This window comes from Rhodnius prolixus, unplaced genomic scaffold (assembly GCF_049639745.1).
Source record: "Rhodnius prolixus isolate KJV_2025 unplaced genomic scaffold, Rpr scaffold_40, whole genome shotgun sequence".
Classification (NCBI taxonomy): domain Eukaryota; kingdom Metazoa; phylum Arthropoda; class Insecta; order Hemiptera; family Reduviidae; genus Rhodnius; species Rhodnius prolixus.
The window spans coordinates 6,954-33,991 of NW_027411620.1; the positions used below are offsets into that span (position 1 = coordinate 6,954).

At 34.2% G+C, this 27,038-nt stretch overlaps 1 protein-coding gene across 1 annotated transcript; it reads right to left on the reverse strand.

Moving 5' to 3' along the window:
- Positions 1-10,919: 10,919 nt before the first annotated feature.
- Positions 10,920-23,501, reverse strand: LOC141457622 (uncharacterized). The gene is made up of 5 exons (XM_074134823.1): positions 23,334-23,501; positions 23,146-23,227; positions 22,557-23,034; positions 13,135-13,301; positions 10,920-13,060 (listed from the first exon to the last, which is right to left on the reverse strand). Exons 1-5 carry the CDS (start codon positions 23,499-23,501, stop codon positions 10,920-10,922), a joined length of 3,036 nt encoding a protein of 1,011 aa, XP_073990924.1.
- Between the last annotated feature and the right edge of the window lie 3,537 nt (positions 23,502-27,038).

The following is a 27,038-nucleotide window of genomic DNA, read 5'->3' on the forward strand; positions in this document are numbered from 1 at the left end:
AGAATTGCAGAGTGCTATATTTAAAAGTAGTAAAGGGAAAGCACCTGGAACGGATTGTATCCCCTATGAGGTGTTCAAAGCAATGCCTGCTAACTGGGAACATTACATACTTAATCTGTTCAATGTAATTTTTAATAGTGGCAAAATACCAGACAAATGGGGCGAAGTATTTATGCATTTCATTTATAAAAAATGAGATAAATCGGATCCGGCAAACTATAGAGGTGTGGCCTTAATTAATACTATGGCTAAATTGTTCACTTCCGTCCTTGCTGAGAGAATAATTTATTGGACTGAAAGTAATAAAATATTGGCTGAAGAGCAGAATGGGTTCAGAAGGAACAGGGGTTGTGTAGATAACATATTCGTTCTGAGTACACTAATAAATATCAATCTTAGACTTAAAAAGGGATCAGTTTTCGCAATATTCGTGGACTTTAGAAGGGCATTCGATACCATTGATCATGTAAAATTGCTGCAAAAATTATCTAACATCGGTATTAGTATAAAAATAATTAATATAATCAAAGAGTTGTACAGTAAAGCTAGGGTATTGATAGAGGATAAGAGAATAGAGTTGACTATGGGAATATTGCTTTGGAGACGTACTTTCACCTCTGCTGTTCTCCTTGTTTATTAATGATTTGGTGAAATATCTTGAAAAGGAAAATACTCGAGGTGTAACTATAGATAGTAATAGGGACTTGAATATATTACTTTTTGCTGACGATGTCGTGATTTTATCAAATTCATGGATTGATGCTCAAAAGAAATTAAAATTACTAGAAAGATATTGCAATGAAAATAAAATAGAAGTAAATTTAAATAAAACAAATATTATAATATTTCGGCGAGGTAGAGTAATTAAAAAAATGAAAAAAATAATGTTTAAAGTTGAAGAGATAGAATAGCTGATCGTTACAATTACTCGGGGTCATCTTTTCAAGCTCGGGCAGATTTAATATAAATACTGAGGCGGTCATAAAGAAAGGCTTGTTGGCTTCAGCAAATGCTAGATCGGTATTGAACAGAGCTAAAAGTAACGTATTGGCAACGGAATTAACTTTGTGTAGAGCATTAGTGGGTTCAACATTGCTTTATGCGTCCGAAATTTGGGCTCCCCTCCATTGCTCGAAACTGGAAATGGTTTCGCTTAGGTATTTTAAATGTCTTTACCACTGGGCACGCAATACTCCGAACCATTTAGTTCGTCTAGAGACCGGGTACAACCATATTGAAGTAGAAATTGTGAAACGTATGTTTCTATGGTTAAATAAAGTTAACAATATGCCGGATTACAGATTGCCGAGAATATGTATGGAGAGGTTGCGGGCACTAGATAAATGGCCGGGTAATAAAGTGTACTATAATTGGTTTACCCAGCTAAAAGAAAAGCTAGTGGTAGTGGGCATGCGAGAGTACATGGATATAAATAATAGATGCGCAGTAAAGAGGGTACTAGGAAATCTAATTGAAAAATTTAGCAATCACCATGTTTCGAAAGATGTAGAGGCAGCCATAAACTCCAGATATAACTCCTTCTATAGGAATATAAGTACACTAGGTTTAGGAGAACAGTATCTGGAAATACCGAATAGTTTAAGTAAACGTAGAATAATCAGTCAACTTAGAGTATGTAATGAAAATTATTTTAGGTTATACTGCAATGGCACTTTACATAAGTTTGAAGGGAAAGAAAATTGTACAGTTTGCAATATGCAGAAGCCCGAGAACATTTTTTGATACACTGTCCCATATATAACAGTTTACGCAATAGTTTTCTCCATCAGTATTTGAAGGGAAATGCAAGTAATGAGGAAAATATTATAAATTTATTAAATAATATTACATGTAAGCAACAGATTAACAATCTATATTGGTACACTGAGGCAGCTTTAAAATTAAGAGCATTTGCGTTAAACGAATAAATAAATAGACTTAAGGTGTAAATAGTCGGCAAAGGAAAATATAATTAAATAATCAATATTAATAAAATTTAAAAAAGGTTAGTCTTAAAAAAAAAATTTTTTTTTTGTTTTGTTTCTTGTTTTTTCTTTTGAAATGCTACTTTTGTTTTGGGTACTTATTTATTTTGTTTTATTTATTTGTTTGTATTTCTTGTTAATAGTAGTAATGTATTTTTGTTCTGTTATAATTTAATTACTGTAATAAGGATAATTGAGAATACTTTTATGTTTGAGATAGTTATTTTTCTGTTTTATTATGCTTTATTAATTTCGTTGCTATCAACTCCTTGCCAGGAGGAAATGTACTCAAGAGGCAAATAAACATATTCTATTCTATTCTACTCAAGTTTTGAATGTTCTCTTATGTTTTACCTTGGATTTTTTTTTTTTTTTTAAATATAACACCTATCACTAATAATTTATTTTTTAATTTAAACAATCCCCACTATCACAAAAATATACAACTTTAACAAAAAAAGGCTAACCTCATTATAGGTTATAATAAAATTATTTACTTACCCCTCCACCTGGACTGCTGCTGATGGCGCGACCTACACTCACTGAAAACTAAACGCAAACTAGCACTTGGGTTATCCTACCAGCTAGCTTCTAGCATTATCCCCCACCACAATTACGTCACACTAACTAGCCAATAGAATTGCGTCTTTTTTTCCAAATGATTACCTCTCTGGACAGGTCTTTGTAACAAGCCCCCTCCCTTCAACAGCTTTTATATTTTCTGTCAATTCATACATGTGCCAACAGCTGTTTTTTAAATAGGAAAATGATTTGTACTGCTAACTTAATCAACTGCGCATGCGTAAACTCCAATCAGAAGTGTGAGACCTTAATACAGAAGGCAATTGCACCCAAATACATATGCGCTGCATTTATTAATATTTTTGAAAAATTAAATAACAGAACTTATTATGACGCAACTTGTAGCAACTAATTAGCATATCTCTTATTATTTCTGTTTACTGTGTAGTCCCAATAGGAAGACTCATATTATTTCCGTTTTTATTGATTTGCCTGTATATGCTCCTACAAGTCTAGTCATGTAGTTAGTATATGCCTTTTTTCACTTTAATTATTTTATATTGTTATTATGAAGTTAAAAGTAAATTGAACTTTGAACTTAAAACCTTAATACAGAAGGCAGTAGCAATATCGATTATTCCTATCGATTACCACATCGTTATATGTATTGCTTAATATCGATACAATCTATAAGTAATATAAAATTTTATACTCAAACTCATATGCGCTGCACTTATTAATATTTTGAAAAAATAAAGAAAATAAGAACTTAATGACGCAACTTGTTACAACCTTAACTAATCACCATATCTCTTATTATTTCACATTACCAACCAAACAAACCTGTATGAACATGTCGTTACAGCCTGCTCAATAGGATGACTCATATTATTTCTGTTTACCAACCAAACAAACCTGTATGAACATGTCGTTATAGCCTGCTCAATAGGATGACTCATTTTATTTCCGTTTTTATTTAATCGTTAATTTGCCTGTAGATGCTCCAAGTCCGAACATATATAGCCATCACACTATCACATTTATCAACTTTGTTGTATAGGTAATAATATATTATACGCGTAAAAAGTAACAAAATTAAATGAATAAAAAATAAACTATGAAAAATTTCGCCTATTAAAAGAGGGAATTTTCTCTCTAAACACAAACTCGGACCTGTACTGAATAGTACGTGCAATTAGATTGTACCTAATTTGAAATTATAAGAGCTAAAACACATCGAAAAGTGAAAAATGTGGATATTTAGAAACATAAAAGGTTAAAGTCCCCAAACCAGACTAGTGTTAAATTGTGCAAAGCAAAGTGCCCCAAATCGACAGTAGAAGTGCTAAAACACTACAAAAAGTGGAAAATGTGGGTATTTAGAAACATAAAAGGTTAAATTAAGTCCCAAAACCAGACTAGTGCTAGATTGTGCAAAGAAAATTGCCCCAAATCGATAGTAGAAGTGCACAAATCTGTGTAAAATCGGAAAATCTGCCCAATTTAGAGAGATGGAAAAGTAATTTCCGTACCCAAAGTACCAATACCATACCTCACCATTCCTGAATAGTACAAGGGATACACTCTAATTCGAACGTAAAATTGCAAAAACAACATGTAAAATGGGTAATCTACCCAATTTAGAAGGATGAAAAAGTAATTTCCGTACTCAAAGTACCAATACCATACCTCACCATTCCTGAATAGTATAAGGGATACACTCTAATTCGAACTTAGAATTGCAAAAACAACATGTAAAATGGGTAATCTACCCAATTTAGAGGGATGAAAAAGTAATTTTCATTGTCAAAGTACCAATACCATACCTAACCATTCCTGAATAGTACAAGGGATGCACTCTAATTCGAACGTAGAATTGCAAAAACAACATGTGAAAGTTGAAAATCTCGCCTATTTAAAGAGATTAAAGGCTAATTTCCGTCATTTAAATCCCAAATCCAGATTAGCGCTATATTACGCAAATAGAGTTACTCTAATTCGAAGAATTGCAAAAAAAAAACACCATGCGAAATTCAAACATTTAGCAATTTAGAGAGATGATAAAAGCAACTTCCTTTGTAAAGTATCAATGCCATACCCTCATTCGAAGGTGCCGAAACACCTTGAAGAAAATTCATGTCTATTGAGAGAGGCAAAAGGATGTTTTTTTTTTTTTTTTTTTTTTAATGTCCCAAAACCCGGCCAGTGCAAGATAGTTCAAACAATGCTACCTCAATTTACCCGTTTTCTAATCTTAATCATAGGCAGATAAAGAGATAATGTCCGTCTCTTATAGCCCAGTTGACCCTGGCAGTTCTGAAAAGAACTAATGCTGTCAAATTAAGTCAGAAGAAAAGTACAAAAACAGCATAATGTAATACTTAATTGAAAGTTTTGCTAATTTAGAAATCTCCCAAATCCAGTTAATAACTAATAACTTTCCTCATTGAATTCGCAAAAACCTGATTAGAGCTGAATATTATAAACAATTGTAATAAATTGGGGCACTTTGCTTTGCTCTTAATTCAATAATAGTAGAGCTAAACATCATATAAAAATGGAAAATGTGGCCTATTTGAAGGAGATAAAATGATAATTTTGAAGCACCGATACCCGACGTATGTTGAATTGCATAATGAGAAGTTAATTTCAGTTCTAAAGCCTGAAATCCACAACGTGTTTAATTGTGCAGAGTCTTCCCTATTCTAAGGTAGAAGTTTCAAAAACTCCACGTAAAAGTGTATAATTGATTATTTAGAAAAATAAAAAGGGAATTTCCGTCTCTTAATGTTCAAAACCATACAGATGCTGGTTAATACAAATATTCTATTTGAATTGTAAAAGTGCAAAACGTCATAAAAAGTAGAAAATTAGCATCTATTTAGAGAGATAAAAGGGATAATTTCAGTTTTTAAAGTCCCAAAACCAAATCAGTGCTGGAAAGTACAGATATAGGCTCCATAGAGCAAAGGTAGAAGTGTAAAAACACCAAATAAAACTGCCCTGGCCAGAATGATAAAAGGATAATTACCATCATTAATCACCATAAACCAGGCTAGTCCTTTATGTCCATAAATTAGTCCATTTTTGGGTGGTACATACAATGTTAAGCCAGTTCCAAAAAAGTGCAAAAACGCCTTAAAAAGTAGAAAAATGTGCCACTTTTAGAGGGATAAAGTGCAATTTCCGCCTTTAATGTCCCAAAACTATTCCAGCGCGGGGATTTTCCAAAGAGGGCTACCCTAATTCCAGGGGTTGAATTGCAAAAACAGCATGTAAAGGTTGTAAAAACCTCGCCAATTAAGATAAATAAATGGGTAATTTCTATTTTCTGTCTTAAAACATGACAATTGCCAGTAAGTTGAAGTAGATTCATCCTAATTTCAAGGATGAACTGCCAAAATACTAAGTAAAATTGTAAAAACTCACCAATTAAGAGAAATAAATGGCTAATTTCCGGCTCTTAAGTTCTAAAACATGGCACCTGCTGGCTAGTTCAAGAAGATTCACCCTAATTCCAAGATAAAATTGCGAAAATACTGAGCAAAAATTGTATATATCGCATATTTGGAAACCTAAAAAAACGTAATTTCCGTCTTGAATGTCTGTCATCTGTAATCAAAAGTGCCTCAACTGAATTTAACAGGATTATTTGCTTGCACCATTGTTTTGCTAACACTGTAAGAAGAGATGCCTGACTTATCGCATTGATGTAGATGTGACTATAAAATAATAATAATAATAATAAAAACCTAACTTTTCTATCTATTGCGTAAATTTCTCATTCAACACAGTCTAAAATAAAGATTGCCCCACTTCTTTACATTGCAATTATTTGCATGATTCGCTTTTCTACTAAAAGTTCTAATTTTATTAACTTTCTACGGAATTTTTTATATTCTCAATCGGATGATAAAAACTCTTCTTTTTTTCACCTACTTTATGTACTTCCTAAAATGTGCTACAAAATGATGAAAATATTAACAAAACAAATAATTTAACTCTTTAGGTACATAAAGTAGGTGAAAAAAAGAAGAGTTTTTATCATCCGATTGAGAATATAAAAAATTGCGTAGAAAGTTAATAAAATAAAGACGGAAATTATCTCTTTATCTGCCTATGATTAAGATTAGAAAACGGGTAAATTGAGGTAGCATTGTTTGTACTATCTTGCACTGGCCGGGTTTTGGGACATTAAAAAAAAAAAAAAAAAAAAAAAAAAAAAAAAAAAAAAAAAAAAAAAAAAAAAAAAAAAAAAAAAAAAAAAAAAAAAAAAAAAACATCCTTTTGCCTCTCTCAATAGACATGAATTTTCTTCAAGGTGTTTCTGCACCTTCGTATGAGGGTATGGCATTGATACTTTACAAAGGAAGTTGCTTTTATCATCTCTCTAAATTGCTAAATGTTTGAATTTCGCATGGTGTTTTTTTTTTTGCAATTCTTCGAATTAGAGTAACTCTATTTGCGTAATATAGCGCTAATCTGGATTTGGGATTTAAATGACGGAAATTAGCCTTTAATCTCTTTAAATAGGCGAGATTTTCAACTTTCACATGTTGTTTTTGCAATTCTACGTTCGAATTAGAGTGCATCCCTTGTACTATTCAGGAATGGTTAGGTATGGTATTGGTACTTTGGGTACGGAAATTACTTTTCCATCTCTCTAAATTGGGCAGATTTTCCGATTTTACACAGATTTGTGCACTTCTACTATCGATTTGGGGCAATTTTCTTTGCACAATCTAGCACTAGTCTGGTTTTGGGACTTAATTTAACCTTTTATGTTTCTAAATACCCACATTTTCCACTTTTTGTAGTGTTTTAGCACTTCTACTGTCGATTTGGGGCACTTTGCTTTGCACAATTTAACACTAGTCTGGTTTGGGGACTTTAACCTTTTATGTTTCTAAATATCCACATTTTTCACTTTTCGATGTGTTTTAGCTCTTATAATTTCAAATTAGGTACAATCTAATTGCACGTACTATTCAGTACAGGTCCGAGTTTGTGTTTAGAGAGAAAATTCCCTCTTTTAATAGGCGAAATTTTTCATAGTTTATTTTTTATTCATTTAATTTTGTTACTTTTTACGCGTATAATATATTATTACCTATACAACAAAGTTGATAAATGTGATAGTGTGATGGCTATATATGTTCGGACTTGGAGCATCTACAGGCAAATTAACGATTAAATAAAAACGGAAATAAAATGAGTCATCCTATTGAGCAGGCTATAACGACATGTTCATACAGGTTTGTTTGGTTGGTAAACAGAAATAATATGAGTCATCCTATTGAGCAGGCTGTAACGACATGTTCATACAGGTTTGTTTGGTTGGTAAACAGAAATAATATGAGTCATCCTATTGAGCAGGCTGTAACGACATGTTCATACAGGTTTGTTTGGTTGGTAATGTGAAATAATAAGAGATATGGTGATTAGTTAAGGTTGTAACAAGTTGCGTCATTAAGTTCTTATTTTCTTTATTTTTTCAAAATATTAATAAGTGCAGCGCATATGAGTTTGAGTATAAAATTTTATATTACTTATAGATTGTATCGATATTAAGCAATACATATAACGATGTGGTAATCGATAGGAATAATCGATATTGCTACTGCCTTCTGTATTAAGGTTTTAAGTTCAAAGTTCAATTTACTTTTAACTTCATAATAACAATATAAAATAATTAAAGTGAAAAAAGGCATATACTAACTACATGACTAGACTTGTAGGAGCATATACAGGCAAATCAATAAAAACGGAAATAATATGAGTCTTCCTATTGGGACTACACAGTAAACAGAAATAATAAGAGATATGCTAATTAGTTGCTACAAGTTGCGCATAATAAGTTCTGTTATTTAATTTTTCAAAAATATTAATAAATGCAGCGCATATGTATTTGGGTGCAATTGCCTTCTGTATTAAGGTCTCACACTTCTGATTGGAGTTTACGCATGCGCAGTTGATTAAGTTAGCAGTACAAATCATTTTCCTATTTAAAAAACAGCTGTTGGCACATGTATGAATTGACAGAAAATATAAAAGCTGTTGAAGGGAGGGGGGCTTGTTACAAAGACCTGTCCAGAGAGGTAATCATTTGGAAAAAAAGACGCAATTCTATTGGCTAGTTAGAGTGTGACGTAATTGTTGTGGGGGGATAATGCTAGAAGCTAGCTGGTAGGATAACCCAAGTGCTAGTTTGCGTTTAGTTTTCAGTGAGTGTAGGTCGCGCCATCAGCAGCAGTCCAGGTGGAGGGGTAAGTAAATAATTTTATTATAACCTATAATGAGGTTAGCCTTTTTTGTTAAAGTTGTATATTTTTGTGATAGTGGGGATTGTTTAAATTAAAAAATAAATTATTAGTGATGGGTGTTAGAATTAAAAAAAAAAAAATCCAAGGTAAAACATAAGAGAACATTCAAAACTAGAGTAAGCGAGACTATGTGGTCGACTGGTAAAGATGACGTAACACCAAGCACGAAGGTTGTAGGATCGACTCCCACTTGAGAAAACCTTCCCATCGGTGGGTGAGGGGGTGGAGGTTAAAGAAGAGATCGTTCATAAATATAGCATGCTACTGTGACCGACTGGTGAAGATGAAGTGTCTTCCATCACGAAGGTTGTAGGATCGAATCTCAGGTACGAAATAAAAAAAAACAAAAATGCACCCTCCCGTCTATCAATGGGCGAGGGTGTAGAAGTATGTTTTATCAGCTGGTATGAGGTCCGCCATCTTGTGTACTACAGCGGTTAAGCCATCTTGTAGGAGGTTAATAGGCCAATGAATATGACGACTGAGAGGTGGGGTAAAGGTAGGTGTCATGTAATAGAAGTATGGCTGGGTGGGGGTTGAAGGTGGTGTCGTCGAATTCGCTGATTAATGGATTACTAAGGGGGGTGGCTTAAAGCCCTCATCCAATTTCCTGATTGGTCGATTAAGAATGGTGGGGGCGAGGGGTGTCGTCGAATTCGCTGATTGGTCGATTAGGAAGGGGTGGGGGTAAAGGTGATGTCGTCGAAATCGATGATTGTCTGGAAGGGCAGCCATCTTGCACATTTTAGGCGTGTCGATTATTGGTCGAGGCAGCCATCTTGCACATTTTAGGCGCGTCGATGATTGGTCAATAAGGAGGGGGCGTGGCTTAAACCCTCTTCCAATTCGATGATTAGTCAATAAGGATGTGTGGGGGTAAAGGTGATGTCGTCGAAATCGATGATTGCCTGGGAGGGCGGCCATTTTGCACATTCTAGGTGTGAAGATTGGTCAATAAGAAGAGGGCGTGGCTTAAACCCTCGTCGAAATCGATGATTGGCCAATAAAGAGGGGTGGGGGCAGAATTGGGCGGAGTGGCGATGGCGGCCATCTTGCACAAAAAAGGTGCACATTTTAGGTGTGTCAGAATCCCCATTTCCCTACTACTTACTTTTTTTTAACTCTATTCCAAATTATTCTTCTGATTTATCTTTACTATGCCATTTATTTTGACTAGTCACATATATATGCATGTTAAAGTAGAAAAAGACTAACAGTCGGCTACTGTTTAAATTTGAATCAATATTTATGGATTTAAAACAATATTTCAGTCTTGAATTCGTCTTACCGAAATATTCGTGAGCACAAATAACACACAGTTAATAACAAGTAGATTATTCAACAATAATTATTCATTTCTCAATTGTAATTTAATTTAGTCCCCCTAATATTACTTATAGTAAAATACTGGAATAATTAGCTGTCCTAAAAATAAGCATATCTGATTTTTTTTACATTACACATATACAACATTGTGGGAAGAAAATCTAGATTGAGAATGTAATTGAAGAAAACTATATTATTTACGATAAAGCCAGATTTATTTATTACCTATTATTATAAACGTTTGACTACTACATAAAATTACAATTATTTTAATCGAAGAATGAACTTAAACCGACGATTTTTATTTAAAAATACAAATAAATAAATAAAATAAACAAAATCATTAATATATGTTGGTGTGAGCATTTTTAAAAAAAAAGTATTTGAATTTTTTAGCCTCATATTTTTTTTTTATTGTGTACTAGCTGACCCGGCAAACGTTGTTTTGCCATGTATGTTATTTCTAGGAAACATTTTTATAGTTAAACTAGCTGACCCGGCAAACGTTGTTTTGCCATGTATGTTATTTCTAGGAAACATTTTTATAGTTAAATAAAAATAATTATCTACTATAAGTGTGCGGGGAAGTATTTATAATCGAATGCATTATAAAGAATAAAAGTATGTTTTATTTAGGTTAATAAATAAATCTTTATTAGAGTAACGAATACATTTTAAACAACAGTCTTTGATAGCTATCTAAACATCAAAAATAAATATTTATATTTTTACTATCAATTATGGCAGTTGAAAAAAAAAAAAATTAATCTCTTAGCGCAATAGAGTGTACAATATTTTTGGTTAGTCCGTCTTTAGCCAACACAAACAAACTGGATGGTTTTCCCACGCGAGAACATCGCACATATAGTTGTCCGTGGGAGAAGCACGGTGTTTCCAAATCTAAGCCACATACAGACAATGTTTGTCCTTGTGACTTATTGATTGTCATAGCGAATGCCAATCTAATTGTGAATTGAGTGCGTTTGAATTCAATTGGAACATCTGTAGGAATCATAGGGATTCGTGGCAGCAACACATTTTCGCCTTGAAACTTGCCATTCAAGATGATGCCTTCAATAACGTTTTTCATTAATTTTTTAATGACTAATCGTGTGCCATTACATAGCCGTGGTGGGTTTAAGTTTCGAAGTAGAATAATCGGAGATCCAACCTTCAATTGTAAATGATGTGGTGGCATGCCTGGCAAATCCAATGAATTTAAGAACTCAATTGGATAATTCACAGTCTCGTTGGTATCGCAAACTGCATCGATAGATTTATATGACACCAAGTCCCCAGGCAACAGCTGTTGTATCTTTAAATTTAACCCATTGACGTCCACATTTTTAGCTGCCAAGATCGCTCTTTCTGCCAGCCACTTATGATTTGCATATTGTGTGTGTTCGTCGGGAAATATGTGATCGATGAGACTATTTTGCGAGTCGATGATTGTGCAGAAGTCCGTCTGTAATTTTATGCATCCAGTATTTTCATGTACAGCAACTTTCCCATCGCCAATATCTAACAGTGGTTTAGAGAAAGTTTCGGCGGATGGATCCTGAAGCATTTGAACGCGCATGTTCACCGTCAGTTGTACTTTTTCAACATTACGCCATAGTCGCGATGATTTTAAGCACGCGTTGATTTCATCAGCGTAGGTTGAACGCGGAATAACGGGAAGTGTTTGTCTGAAATCACCTGAAAGGAGTAACAAAGTGCCGCCAAATAGTTTATCGTTGTTTTTTATATCCTTTAATGTCCTATCCAATGCCTCAAGCGAATGTTTGTGTGCCATAGTGCATTCATCACAGATAATAATTTTACATTGTTTCAGCACTGTGGCCATAGACGATTGTTTTTTTATGTTGCACACTGCATCTGGATTATTTTTAATGTTTAACGGCAGCTTAAATGCTGAATGAGCTGTTCTGCCTCCATCTAATAAAGTTGCTGCAATGCCAGAAGATGCAACGGCCAATGCGATGCCATTTTTTGATCGTATCTCGGCAAGAAGTAGCGAAATAAGAAATGTTTTGCCAGTCCCACCTGGTGCATCTAAAAAAAAGAATCCTCCTTGTCCTGCCGAAACTCCCAGCATGATACGGTCGTAGATAATTTTTTGTTCATCATTAAGTAGTGGAACATTGCGGCTAACAATGCTCGCCATTTGTACAGTATCGTACTGTAGTTCACGATTCATATCTGTGTTGAGTAAATCAGATGCACTTCGATTCGGTGAGCCCATACCGAAATGACTGATTGGTAAATTCGCAATAGCAATGCAAAGATCCTCGATAGCAATCAATGCTTCATTGTACATTGCTTCACTGAATGATATTGTTAGATCGTTGCACCTTGTACGATGTCGATACAATATATCATCAGTCATTGAATCTTTGTGATTATCCCACAACATTTGTGCTCTGGCCGGGAAACATGTAGTCAGTACTATAGCAAATAGTAGACGAATTTGTGTTCCTGTGCAGTTTAATGCTGCTTCAGCAAGCATGCTGTCCCAATGATTGTCGTCTTCTAGCAAGCCTAGAGCAAGGCATGCATCTTTATACGTAGGATACTGTTGTCCATCTCCCTTCCGTATATGTTGAAATGACAATGGTCCGGTGACATTAACCAACAATAGTCGCAGATAAAAGCACTCAGTCTGCCTTGGATTGACGGTATATACACGACCCAAACTATTTGATTTGAATAAACCGGGGCACGCATCAACTGGTATCCCTTGCTTGCGGGGTATCCATTTTTTCGATTGAGCCCATGTAAAATACCGCGGAACTTCAGAATAGAGCAGTGTTTGTGCGAAGGCACCAAAAGCATCCGCACGATTGCACAATTCAAAAAATTCGGTGAGCGTAGTTTTCGGTGGATTTATAGCATGATCAAGCGCTGGCCGTTTTCAAGATGGACAGCTAAATGGATAACTGCTGGATCCCGTTCATGAATTGGGAAACCGAAAATACGCCAGACAGCTTCATTGGAACTGATATACCGGCCAATTTGGTAATTCGTGATTTCATCATTTTGATTCAACGGAGGAGAATGAACATTATTATTTTCAATCCGAAATACAGCCATATCACTTCCTTTATTCACATACTTGCAAATATATTTGATACTCTTCACCGAACTGCATGACTCAACATTTATATGAGCATTAAAGGTTTTGCTCAGCAGAGGAGAATATGGTACCACCCAACGATTGTCAATGTCGATGCCTGCGTTGTTGGTAGTTTTAATGAAAGATTGTCCGCCATTTTCCAGATTTTTTATTGTAAGTCATCAAAAAATAAAAAAAAAAATTTGCCAAAAAATTAAAGTTTATAATTAACAAATAAAATATAAGGGTTGATCGTAGAGGGGTAAAAATTTAGGGTTGTATGTATTTTTGTATGATGTGTCATAAAATAATAAAAACAAAAAATTTTGCCTAAAAAATAAAACAAAAAATTTAGGGGTGGACTACCCTTAACATTTAGGGGGATGAAAAATAGATGTTGGCCGATTCTCCACCCTGGCCGACAATCACGCTAAGGATCACAAAAATCGATCGAGCCGTTTCGGAGGAGTTCAAGTTCGAACACCGTGACACGAGAATTTTATATATTAGATAACGTTTTTCTTTCTAACCTGTAATTAATTGTTTGATTATTATAGATAAATAGATATTATAGTCAATCTACAGTGCTACTTGAACAAATATTTTGTAGATGAAAATGGCCAGCATAAGGGTCTGTGACATCTAATAAAGTTTAAAAAATATGAATGAAAATTAATGCAGTAAAATTACTTAAATAGTATCAATGAAGTATAAATGAAATGTTGGGTACTTGCTGATTTGTGTACTTTTTGGCGTTCAATCAACCTTTATACTTAACTTTTTAAACTGTAAGTTTTTGTTAAGGAGATATACAGAAGTGGCACATTATCGATATTCCTCACCCCACTCGGCCACCCCACGCGGGGCATGGCGTCCCCCTTTCGGGTGGCGTCACTTTCTCTGTAACATATATAGATGGGATATTAAATTGTAACTAACTATTAAATATTTTACATGGTTAAGCTGTATCTATAGATAACATTGTTTCTATCTCGTAGAACATTAATTTCCAACCACAAAATCTCTCACGATTAAATTGAATGTTATATCCTCTTGTTTCTACTCCAAGTAGAAACCATATCTAGGTTCTGCCCGTGCAATACGTAGATCTCAGGAATTATATATTCATGAGTGTCCCCAATTCAGGAAATATTTACAAATAACTACGTTCTCTTTACCAATAGACTCCTTCTCTCCCTACTTCTATATGCTATGTTCTACCTTGTCTCCCTTAAATAGTATCATACTCGGATATGATTGGGGGGGGGGGGGGGGTTCTATATCTAGATATAGATTACAGTTATATAAAATCATATTAAAACTGTCCGGTAGGACAGTTGTATACGGGTTGATCGACAAAAACTGCATGAAAAAGCGTAACGTTGAAAAACACCCAATATTGACAATTTTTTTCTCTTTTTCTATAAAAGATAAAATTCCCAAATTTTCTTAAAATTATAGGGCAAATCCTCCTTTATAACTGTATTTTTTTTTGCAACAACCCAGATCTAATAGATTTCGAGAAAAAAGTTGCCGAAAATGAGCAAAAACGGCTTTTTTAAAAAATGTTCTTGTTCTTGTTGTTGTTGTTGTTGTTACCTTTTTTGTAAACAACGTAGCGCCTAGACGCGTGAACCGATTTTCATGAATGAGGTGTCATTCGATTCAGAATTTTATGTAGATGTGCCTTTTGGAGTCTCGACGCTGTACATCGAATGGAGCAGACGTTAGCCCTCTTTATGTAAGGCCCCCTCCAAAATTATTATTACTAATTACTCTGTAAATCATTGCCCGATTTTGATAAAATTTGGTAGGATGATAGGGTTAGGGCTCCCCTACGTAACAATAAAGCGACAATCTGCTCTTACACTTGTTAAGGGGAAGTATAGCAATCGTTTCAAATTATCGACACGTGAACCTATTTTTATGAATGAAGTGTCATTTGAATCGAAATTTTGTACAGATTAGCACTTTAAAAGTCTCGTCGCTTTGCCTCATAAGGAGGGGAGTTTGCCCCACCCAAATAAAGCCGTTTCTAAAACTATTATTACCAATATTTCTATAACCCAGTCCGATTTTGATAAAATTTAGCACGAAGAAGTGATTAAAGCTCCTCTACGTGGCTGTGTAGTGCCATCATGCTCCTACACCTACTAAAGGGGAGTACTACAATCGTTACAATTATCAATGAGTGAACCGATTTACATCAATGAATTGTCGTTCGATACAAAATCTTTGCCTTTTAGGGAGAAGTACTGTAATTGCAGTTTATTTTTCTTGCTCCTCTTAAAAGGAAATACTAAAATCGCAGTTTAATTTTACTATTTACGTACAAATACCTTCCTATTTTATTCAAAACGCTTTCTAAAAAAAAAAAGTTATTGAGGATGGTTTGGGGACCGCAACTATAATCATTCTTTAAAAAGATTTCTCCAGTGGAAGTTACGGTCCCGATTTAACACCTTATCAGGTTATAATTATAGAATTGCTTTTTGCAAATTTTAAAAAATTTGTAAAGCAGATATGTAACTTTGCAAAATAGACAAAAAAGAAAATCTATCCAAAAGGTAGAAGAATCTCCTTAACAAAAACTTACAGTTTAAAAAGGTAACTATAAGGGCTGATTTAAACGCCGAAAGGTACACAAATCAGCCAGTACCCAATATTTAATTAATACTTCATTGATATTATTTAAGTAATTTTACTGCATTAATTTTCAGTATTTTTTTTTAAGAATTTATTAGATGTCACAGACCGTTATGCTGGCCAGTTCATTCATAATATTATTTGGTTATAATTATGATAAAATGAGTTATAAATTATTCTGAGTAGTCACATACACATGCATGTTAAAGTAGAAAAAGACAAAGTTAGAGTTGGGCACTGTTTAAATTTGAATCACGGAGTATTTAAAACAATATTTCAGTCTTGAATTCGTCTTACCGAAATATTCGTGAGCACAAATAACACACAGTTAATAACAAGTAAATTATTCAACAATAATTATTCATTTCTCAATTGTAATTTAATTTAGTCCCACTAATTTTACTTATAGTAAAATACTGGAATAATTAGCTGTCCTAAAAATATGCATATCTTATTTATTTTATATTACATATATACAACATTGTGGGAAAAACACCTTCATTGAGAATAACAATTACTATAATCAAAGAATGAATCAAAAGAATAAAAATAAATAAATAGATGAAAATGGCCAGCATAAGGGTATGTGACATCTAATAAATTATTAAAAAATAATAATAAAAATTAATGCGGTAAAATTATTTAAATAATATCAATGAAGTATTAATTAAATGTGGGGTACTTGCTGATTTGTGTACCTTTTGGCGTTTAAATCAACCCTTATACTTAACTTTTTAAACTGTAAGTTTTTGTTAAGGGGATAAATATAAAGATTAAATAAGAAAACTTACGTAATTCCCATAGAGCATACCAAAATTAATTAATAAATGTGACTATAAGTCATCATAAAATGCTCCAATAAAATAAAAATTAATTTTTTACATTTTATACTGCATAATTTAAAACCTCGGTACCTTAAGAAATAAAATACGCCCATAATTATAAAAATAATAAATTTAATAGATGAATTCTTTTTGCATGCCCAAAAATAAGCTCTCGGTACCTATAAATAACCTCCAAGCCATTTAGCGCCCACGATAAAACCCGGAACACCAACCAATCAACAATTAAATAATTCCAAGACAAACAGGTATCGAAAAAACCAATTTAAGACAATAACAAAAATAATCTTCCCATAAAAAAAAATTAAAAAATCCCACCCAAACAAATAAAAAAAAAAAAATACAAAATACGCCCCTAATTAAAAACGACATTAAAATTTAATGTACCAATGCTCATTTTATTATTAAACAATAATAAAATCCCAAACCCCAGTTTTTAATAAATTAAAAAAAAACTGAAGGGATCATACGAGGGTCGTTTGAAAAGTCCGTGCAAAAATAAAAACTACTTAATTTTTTGGGGTAAACCTTTTTTATTTTTCAACATAGTCTCCTTTTAGGCTTATACACTTCGTCCAACGCTGCTCTAGTTTGTTGATCCCTTCCGAATAATAGGATTTGTCCAAGTCTGAAAAATAGCCATTCGTTTCTGCAATCACCTCCTCGTTTGAATAAAATCTTTTTCCCGCCAGCCATTTCTTCAAATTGGGGAACAAATAGTAGTCCGAGGGAGCCAAGTCTGGAGAATAGGGGGGATGTGAAACGAGTTGGAACCGTATTTCCATTAATTTTGCGACCACAACTGCTGAGGTGTGAGCTGGTGCGTTGTTGTGTTGGAAAAGGACTTTTTTGTCGGCCAATCGTGGGCGTTTTTCTTGCAGCTCGGTTTTCAAACGGTCCAATAACGATGAATAATATGCACCTGTAATAGTTTTACCCTTTTCCAGATAGTCGATGAGGATTATTCCTTGCGAATCCCAAAAGACAGTCGCCATAATCTTTCCGGCCGAAGGAACGGTCTTCGCCTTTTTTGGCGCAGATTGCCCCTTGGTAACCCATTGTTTAGATTGTTCTTTGGTCTCAGGAGTGTAGTGATGTATCCATGTTTCATCCACAGTGACGAAACGACGCTTAAAGTCCTGCGGATTCTTCTGGAACAGCTGTAAACCGTCCTTGCAACACTTCACACGATTTCGTTTTTGGTCAAGCGTGAGCAATCGCGGCACCCATCTTGCGGATAGCTTTGTCATGTCCAAATGTTGATGCAAAATATTATGTACCCGTTCATTCGAGATGCTCTCAGCACTAGCAATCTCACGCACCTTCACTCTTCTGTCATCCATCAACATATCATGGATTTTATCAATGATTTCTGGAGTAGTAACCTCAACAGGGCGTCCAGAACGTTCAGCGTCACTTGTGCCCATATGGCCACTCCGAAAATTTTGAAACCACTTATAAACTGTTCTAATCGAAGGTGCAGAGTCACCATAATGTTTATCAAGCTTCTCTTTAATCTCCTGAGGCGTTTTGCCTTTCATAAAGTAGTGTTTAATCAACACACGAAATTCTTTTTCGTCCATTTTTTGAAAATCACTCGACTTCCTCGATTCAAACGAATGCCAAACACAAAGAAATAGACCGATCTGGCTGAAACTTGGTGTGTGTTCTTCCAAGAGATGCTACTAACTAAACATAACCTCGATACGCGCCAGTAGTGCTATCTCTCTGACTTTGCACGGACTTTTCAAACGACCCTCGTATATGATAGGGTGCCTGACTAAAAAGGATTATTTTGCTAGAATAAAACATGTATGATTCATACCACTATTACATTTTATAGAATTAAACTATACCCCGAAAGCCCAAAACTTTCTGTGCATCATACACCAAAATATAAAAAGATAAGCTAAATAAGCTACCAGGTTCATACCCTGATCATAGAAGTAAAATTTTCTTCTTTTTAATTTTTAATATAAGAAAAATATTTTTCTTACACATTATTACTTTCAGAATTATAATTGTTATTAGATCCGAGAGATGGTTAGGAATATGAATAAGCCTTGAAATAAATTTAATTTCATTTATTCCTGTCCTTTACAGATCTAAAAGCAATTCGTCTTCCGAAAGATGTATAATTTACTTCTTAACTCAAAGTTTAGGTTCTATTTTAATATTAATATCTGTATTATTAAATTCTTTTCTCACGTTGACTCCCTTAGTGAGAGAAGAGCTATTTAATACTGTTGTATACTTATGTGGCCGAGGGATGTAGTACAGTATACAAGCTATTTTTTCTTCACCGCTCGAAGGTACACGTGACTTGGTGGTCCTGAAAAGGCCCACGATTAAACCCGGAATCACCAACCAATCAACAATTAAATAATTCCAAGATAGATAAGTACAAAAATAGACACATCATAATAATGGGATTCTTCCATAAAAAGAATATTTGTATTTTAAGAAGGAATCTCTCGGTACCTAAAAATACCCTCCAAGCCATTTAGCGCCCACGATAAAACCCGGAATCCCCAACCAATCAACAATTAAATAATTCCAAGACAAACAGGTATCGAAAAAACCAATTTAAGACAAAAACAAAAATAAAATAATCTTCCCATAAAAAAAAAATTAAAAAATCCCACTTAAACAAATAAAAAAAAAAATAACAAAATACGCCCCTAATTAAAAACGACATTAACATTTAATGTACCAATGCTCATTTTATTATTAAACAATAATAAAATCCCAAACCCCAGTTTTTAATAAATTAAAAAAAAACTGGGGGATCATATATGATAGGGTGCCTGACTAAAAAGGATTATTTTGCTAGAATAAAACATGTATGATTCATACCACTATTACATTTTATAGAATTAAACTATACCCCGAAAGCCCAAAACGTTCTGTGCATCATACACCAAAATATAAAAAGATAAGTTAAATAAGCTTCCAGGTTCATACCCTGATCATAGAAGTAAAATCTTCTTCTTTTTAATTTTTAATGTAAAAAAAATATTTTTCTTACTCATTATAACTTTCAGAATTATAATTGTTATTAGATCCGAGGGATGGTTAGGAATATAAATAAGCCTTGAAATAAATTTAATTTCGTTTATTCCTGTCCTTTACAGATCTAAAAGCAATTCGTCTTCCGAAAGATGTATAATTTTCACCTATTCTTAAGATTAGGGGGATGCCCCTATTTATCGGATTTTTACCAAAATGATTAGTCATCCAAGCAATAATTACATCAAGATCAATCACAGCCCTTGTAATCATAATTATAAAAAAGATTAAGTTCATAGCACTTTTTCTGCCACATCAAATTAAGAGTTAATGATTGGGATTTCAGAGTAACAGTGTTTAGCTGGGGGATATTTTTGAAGTCATTCAGTGCTTATAGCTAGTCTTTGTTGGAACAGGATTTGTCGTTTTGAAATTATTCTTTCTCAGATAATGAATAGTAGTAAGATGATTCCGATAAATGAAATGGTTCTTCCTAGCGAAGAAATATTTCAACAAAGGGATCTGGGTAATCTGAGTATCGGCGTGGCATCCCTCTTAATCCGAGGAAGTGCTGTGGGAAGAAGGTTAAATTTACTCCAATAAATATAATTATGAATTGAATTTTTAGTCATAATGGGTTTAGTGTTAGTCCTGTAAATAGGGGGTATCATTGAATAAATCCTCTTATAATTGCAAATACAGCTCCTATTGATAAAACTTAATGGAAGTGTGCTACTACGTAATAAGTATCGTGTAGGATAATATCAATTCTTGAATTTCCTAGAACTATTCCTGTTATTCCGCCGATAGTGAATAGAAATACAAATCCGAGTGCTCATATAATTCTTGGGGAGTAGGTTAGCATTCTTCCATGCAGGGTGGCTAGTCATCTAAAAATTTTAATTCCTGTGGGTACTGCAATAATTATAGTGGCTGATGTAAAGTACGCTCGTGTATCTACGTCTATGCCTACGGTAAATATGTGGTGAGCTCGGACGATGAATCCGAGGAGTCCAATGGCTAGTATTGCGTAAATTATTCCGAGGGATCCGAATTCTTCGTTTTTACCTGTTTCTATGGCGAGGATGTGCGAGATTAGCCCAAATCCAGGAAGAATTAAAATGTATACGTCTGGATGTCCAAAGAATCAAAATAAGTGCTGGTAAAGAATCGGATCTCCTCCTCCTGCTGGATCAAAGAGAGGTATTAAAATTTCGATCAGTTAATAATATAGTAATTTCTCCTGCTAATACAGGCAGTCTTAATAATAATAGGAGGGCTGTAATACCTACGGATCAAACAAATAAAGGAATTCGTTCGGGGGTCATTCCTGCTGGTCGTATATTAATAACTGTTGAAATAAAGTTTACTACCCCTAGAATGGAAGACACTCCTGCTAGGTGAAGTGAGAAAATTGCTAAATCTACTGAATGGGCGATATTTCTTGATAATGGGGGATATACTGTTCATCCGGTTCCGGCCCCTCTTTCAACGAGACTTGATGCCAATAGTAAGGTAAGGGATGGGGGCAATAATCATAATCTTATATTATTTATTCGTGGGAATGCTATGTCAGGAGCTCCAATTATTAATGGGACTAATCAGTTTCCAAATCCTCCAATTATAATTGGTATGACTATGAAGAAGATTATGACGAAGGCATGTGCTGTTACGATTACATTGTAAATTTGATCATCTCCAATAAATGGTCCTGGTTGTCCTAGTTCAATACGAATAATTCAACTTAATGATGTTCCTAATATTCCAGCTCAGGCCCTAGTAAAAAATAAAGGGTCCCAATGTCTTTGTGGTTGGTTGAGAATAGTCATTTATTCATAAAGTAAGGTGGCTGAAATATAGGCGGTAAATTGTAAATTTATTTATGATTGTTAAAATCCTTTACTAGGCTTTATAGTCATTAAAATGATATCAGACTGCAATTCTGAAGTAGCAACATGCTAAAGCTTACATTAATTTCTGTAATTTTAACTTTGAAGGTTAATAGTTTATTTAACTGATAGAATTGATGATAGAATGGTTCTTAAATTGAGAAGACACGTTATAAATTCTTAAGACTTTATTTAAGCAAAACACTAAACACATAAAAGGGCACAATACAAAATAATATAGTACACGTTACAATTTTCACTGAGAATAAGATGTTACCGACACCATGTTACCGACGCTATGTTCTGGCGGCAATTACTAAAATTTCCCTCTAACATTAAAATTTCCCTTTAACACTCCTCCTAAATTTTAATTATTCTTTAAAATGACTTTATTCACTTATTCCTAAGCAACTTCTAAAGTATTCGAATTTTCTTCTTTGAAGTGGCTTGGTCAATAAATCTCCAAGTTGTTCATCTGTACTGATGTGTTCGATATCAATTACTTCTCCTAGTTTCTCCTTAATAAAAAGATACTTGGTGTCAATATGTTTAGTACGTTTTGACGCTTTTCCATCTTCTTGATTAATCATATAAATTGCGCTTTGATTGTCTACGTATAGTGGTATAGGAAAATCATTCACTGCTTCCAATTCTAAACCGAACTTTTTTTATAAATAACACATCTCGAATAGCTTCCCTTGCTGAGACGAACTCTGCTTTTGCAGTCGAAAGTGCCACTGTTTTCTGCTTTTTGGAGGCCCACGATATTGCTCCTCCTGAATACATCAAAACTTATCCAGATGTTGATCTTCGATCTTCCACGCTGCCTGCAAAATCTGCATCGCTGTACAGGATTAATTCACTTGCGCCATTGTAGTTGATACCATAGTTAATAGTACCATGGAGATACCTTAATATCCTTTTTGCTTGAAGCCAATGTTCTGACCTTGGACTCTACATATCTATTGAGATAGTTTACTGCGAATGATATGTCTGGTCTAGTCATAGTTGACAAATACAACAGGCTTCCTATCAGCTCACGATACGGTTTCCCTTCAGCAATTGTGTCGGATGTATTTTTCAAAGTTTCCATCGGAGTGTAGGTTGAGTTTGCATAATTCATGTTGAAAGTATGAAGAATTTTCTTCGTATATTGACTCTGGTTGATGAGAATTGATCCATCCTTCCGCTGTTTTATTTCAATATCTAAGTATTTATTAGCTTCTCCCCAGGTAGCTTCAAACGCTTTGTTTAATTCCAACATTAGTTGTTCCATTTCATACAGATTTTCTCCTATTACCAATCCATCATCTACATACAGAGCAATTATAATTCCTGATGACTTGTTAAGAAATACGCATGAATCGGACTTTAATGCTTTAAAATTTTTAGTTTCAAGAAAAGATTTAAATTTTTCTCCCCATTTCCTTGGAGCTTGTTTTAATCCATAAAGACTTTTCTTTAGTAGACATACTTTGTTTTCATTACATTTCTCAACGAAACTTTCGGGTTGTATAATATATATCTTTTCATCTAATTCTCCACGTAAGAAGGCCGTTTTTATATCAAACTGAAGTATTTTAAATTTTTTTCTTTACTGCATGAGCAATTAGAAATCTTATAGAATCATGTTGTGCAACAGGGGCATATGTTTCTTAAAAATCTAATCCTTTTACCTGCTGAAAACCTCGCACAACCAACCTTGCTTTATGCTTCTCTATGGTGCCATCTTTCTTGTATTTCTTTCGAAAAACCCACTTAGTTGTTAACCGTACTTTATCTTCTGGTAGATCCACAATTTGCCATGTATTATTTTTATGTAGTGCATCGATTTCTTCTTGCATAGCTTGTTTCCAATTTGGGTTAATTAAAGCTTCTGATGTAGTTAAATTCTCACATTCTCCAATTAATAGATAATTTTCCAAATCTGGTGGTTTCTTTAATAACCTTCTGACTCTCAGACTATACTGCTCGTTTTCCTTTTTCTGTTCATTTTCTTGGTTTGTTTTTTGTTTTTCTTTATCTTCTCTTTCAATTTGTATGGTTTCAGTTTCACTTGTTTCTTTATTTTCTCCTCCCTGCTTTTCACTATATATATCTTCTTTCTCTTGTTCTTTCTCTTCAGACAACAATGTTGATTCCTTTTGTTCTTCATAATTCTTATATTCATTACTAATTTGGTTATTACAAATATCAAGGGATATTGCTTTCTCATGTGTTGATTTGAACAAAGATGACGTCTCGTTCTACTTCAACTTCACCTTTTTCTGGGAAATAGATTCTAAAGCCTTTCGAAGATTCACTGTATCCAACAAATAGTCCTTTTTTACTTTTAGGGTCCCATTTAAGTCGCTTCTGCTTCGGCACATGCACAAAGACAGTTTCACCAAAAACATGTAACTTACCAATGTCTATCTTTCCTCCAGACCAAACTTCTAATGGAGTTTTCTTTTCTATACTGCTTTTGCCAGTCATGTTTATAGTATATACTGCAGTGTTTACTGCTTCTGCCCAAAGTGATTTCGGCAAGCTTTTGGCATGAATCAGGGTCCTAGCGGCTTCAACAATTGTTCTCATTTCTCTCTCTATTCTGCCGTTTTGTTCTGGTGCATACTTACAAGAGACTTGGTGTAGAATACCTTCTTTATTTTTATTTCTTTTACATAAGAATTGAGTATTTCTGTTCCGTTGTCAGATCTTATGATTTTAATGCGATGATTCACATTGTATTTTACAAAATTTACACACATTTTAATTTTGTCTTTTACTTCTTATTTCTTAAAAAATAAACCATTCTGAAGTGACTAAGATCATCCTTAACGAGTAAAAAATATCGAGATCCTCCTAAAGAATCTTCTTCCATCGGTCCACAAAGATCTATATGTAAAATTTCTCCAGGTTTAGTTGCTCTTGAAGCACTTGCTTTAAAGGGTAATATATGTTGTTTGCCAATCATACAGGATTCACAAAAGAAATTTTTATCATCTATGAACTCTGTTCCAGTCAATTCCAAAATTTTTCTGACTTGAGTGACATTTTGATGTGCAAATTTTTCATGATAGGTTCTTAAGCATTCAACCTTTTTTGCGCTGTGACAGGTTATAGAACTTGTAGGTAACTTAAAATCCATATAAAATAATTTTTCCTTTTTATTTCCAATTGCATAGACCAAATTATTCTTTATAATTTTACAATCATTTTTCTCATAGACCATACTATAGCCCATTTCTGTAGCTGCACTGGTAGAAAATAAATTAAATTTTAAGTTAGGGGCATACAGCACTTTGGTGAGATCAGTAGGATTGTAAGCTTTACCATTATATGCTAATATTTTAACTTTACCTTGTCCAAGAGCTTGGAGAAAAGAACCATCTCCAATTTTAATTGATAAGGGTTCATCAAATTTCTTGTATTCTTCAAACCAATTCCTTTTTGATACACATATGATCACTTGCTCCGCTATCCGCAATCCAGGAGTGTTCATCAGCAAATATTTCAATCAAATTTAAACTAATAAAGGCTACTTTCTTCTTATGTTCATAATTAGTATTTCTATTGTGTTTATATTCTTCTTTTTGAGACTTAATCGGGCAATCAGCAATAAAGTGTCCTATACGACTACAAAAATGGCAAGGAAATTTCTTATTTGCCGGCTTCTGAATGGTTTTTGATTGTTGATACTTTTCCTTTTGTTTAGAGTACCTGTTCATCCTCTTTGAAGTAAAGGCATTTACATTATTAACATTTAAACTTTCATTTTCTTTCATTCTTCCTTCTTCAATAAATAGACGAGAAGTTAGGTTACTTAACGTTCTTTGTTCTTCAGATACAGATTCCCAAGCTGACCCAAAATGTTTATATTCTGGTGGTAACGACGACAAAATCTTGGTCATTAACATTGTATCACTAATGCTCTCTTTTTGTGCTTTCAATTTAGCTACTAAAATTTCTAAATCTGATATATGTGTTCCCAAACCTCGATTTTTAAACTGATATTCAAAAAATTGCTTCTGTAAAAGATAATTTCCTACATTAGATTGTTGCTCAAATAAACTACATAATTTATTCCACATTTCATGTGACGTTTTGCAGTTCAGCAAATATGATATAATTCTGTCCTCAATTAAAGTTATAATAAGGCCCTGAGCTCTTTCATCATCACGAACTTTTTCAGTTTCTCTAGCTTCAATTTGTGGATTTACTATACACTCTAACCAGCCCTTTGATTTCAGCAAAATTTCCATTTGGAATTTCCATAAGTTCCAATTTTCATTTCCTTTTAATTTATTAATAGGTAATGTTCCTTTTACTACTTCCATTTTGCTTTGATTCGACTCAGTAAAAAATATCAACTTCCCCTGATAATAAACAAACTTTTAAGAGATATTTCTGGGCTCATAACCTGATAGAATTGATGATAGAATGGTTCTTAAATTGAGAAGACACGTTATAAATTCTTAAGACTTTATTTAAGCAAAACACTAAACACATAAAAGGGCACAATACAAAATAATATAGTACGCGTTACAATTTTCACTGAGAATAAGACACCATGTTACCGACGCTATGTTCTGGCGGCAATTACTAAAATTTCCCTCTAACATTAAAATTTCCCTTTAACATTAACTTAAAGCTTTAGAAGCTAAATGTTAAAACTACACAAGCCGCTAACGTAGCAATGCTACAGAGCCACAAGACCTTGAGTCCCAGGAGATTACGGCAATTGAACTACATCTCTCAATTCTCCACGGATATACGCTACCAGCGGGGAGAAGACAACACCGTGGCTGATGCTTTATCAAGGATTGCAGAAGTAACTGTACTGAACAACTTTCAGAATCTCGCTGAAGCTCAGAAACGGGACGAAGAAATCGATACCCAAGAGAAAAGGGAGACTCTTCGCCTGCAGCAAATTCCAGCACCTGGTGCCGAGTACAGTCTTTTCTATGAGACTACAAAGGGTACACCCAGGCCATACGTACCAGGTGAATTAAGGAAGCCAATCTACGAGAATCTGCACAACCTTAGCCATCCAGGGATCAGAGCATCAAGGAAGCTGGTGACCGCTAGATTCTTCTGGCCAAACATGGAAAAGGACGTAGCATATTGGGCAAAACACTGCATACCCTATCAACGGGCCAAGGTCAACCGGCACACCTCGACATCGTTTGGGACCTTCATGCCGTCCAAGAAATTTGAACACGTTCACCTGGACTTAGTTGGACCACTCCCACCATCAGACGGGAAAGAATATCTCCTGACAATGGTCGACCGAGCGACCGGTTGGCCGGAAGACATTCCTCTAACTAGCATCACCACTACCGCTGTGGCAGAGGCCTTCTACCGCCACTAGATAGCTCGATATGGAGTACCAGTCCGCC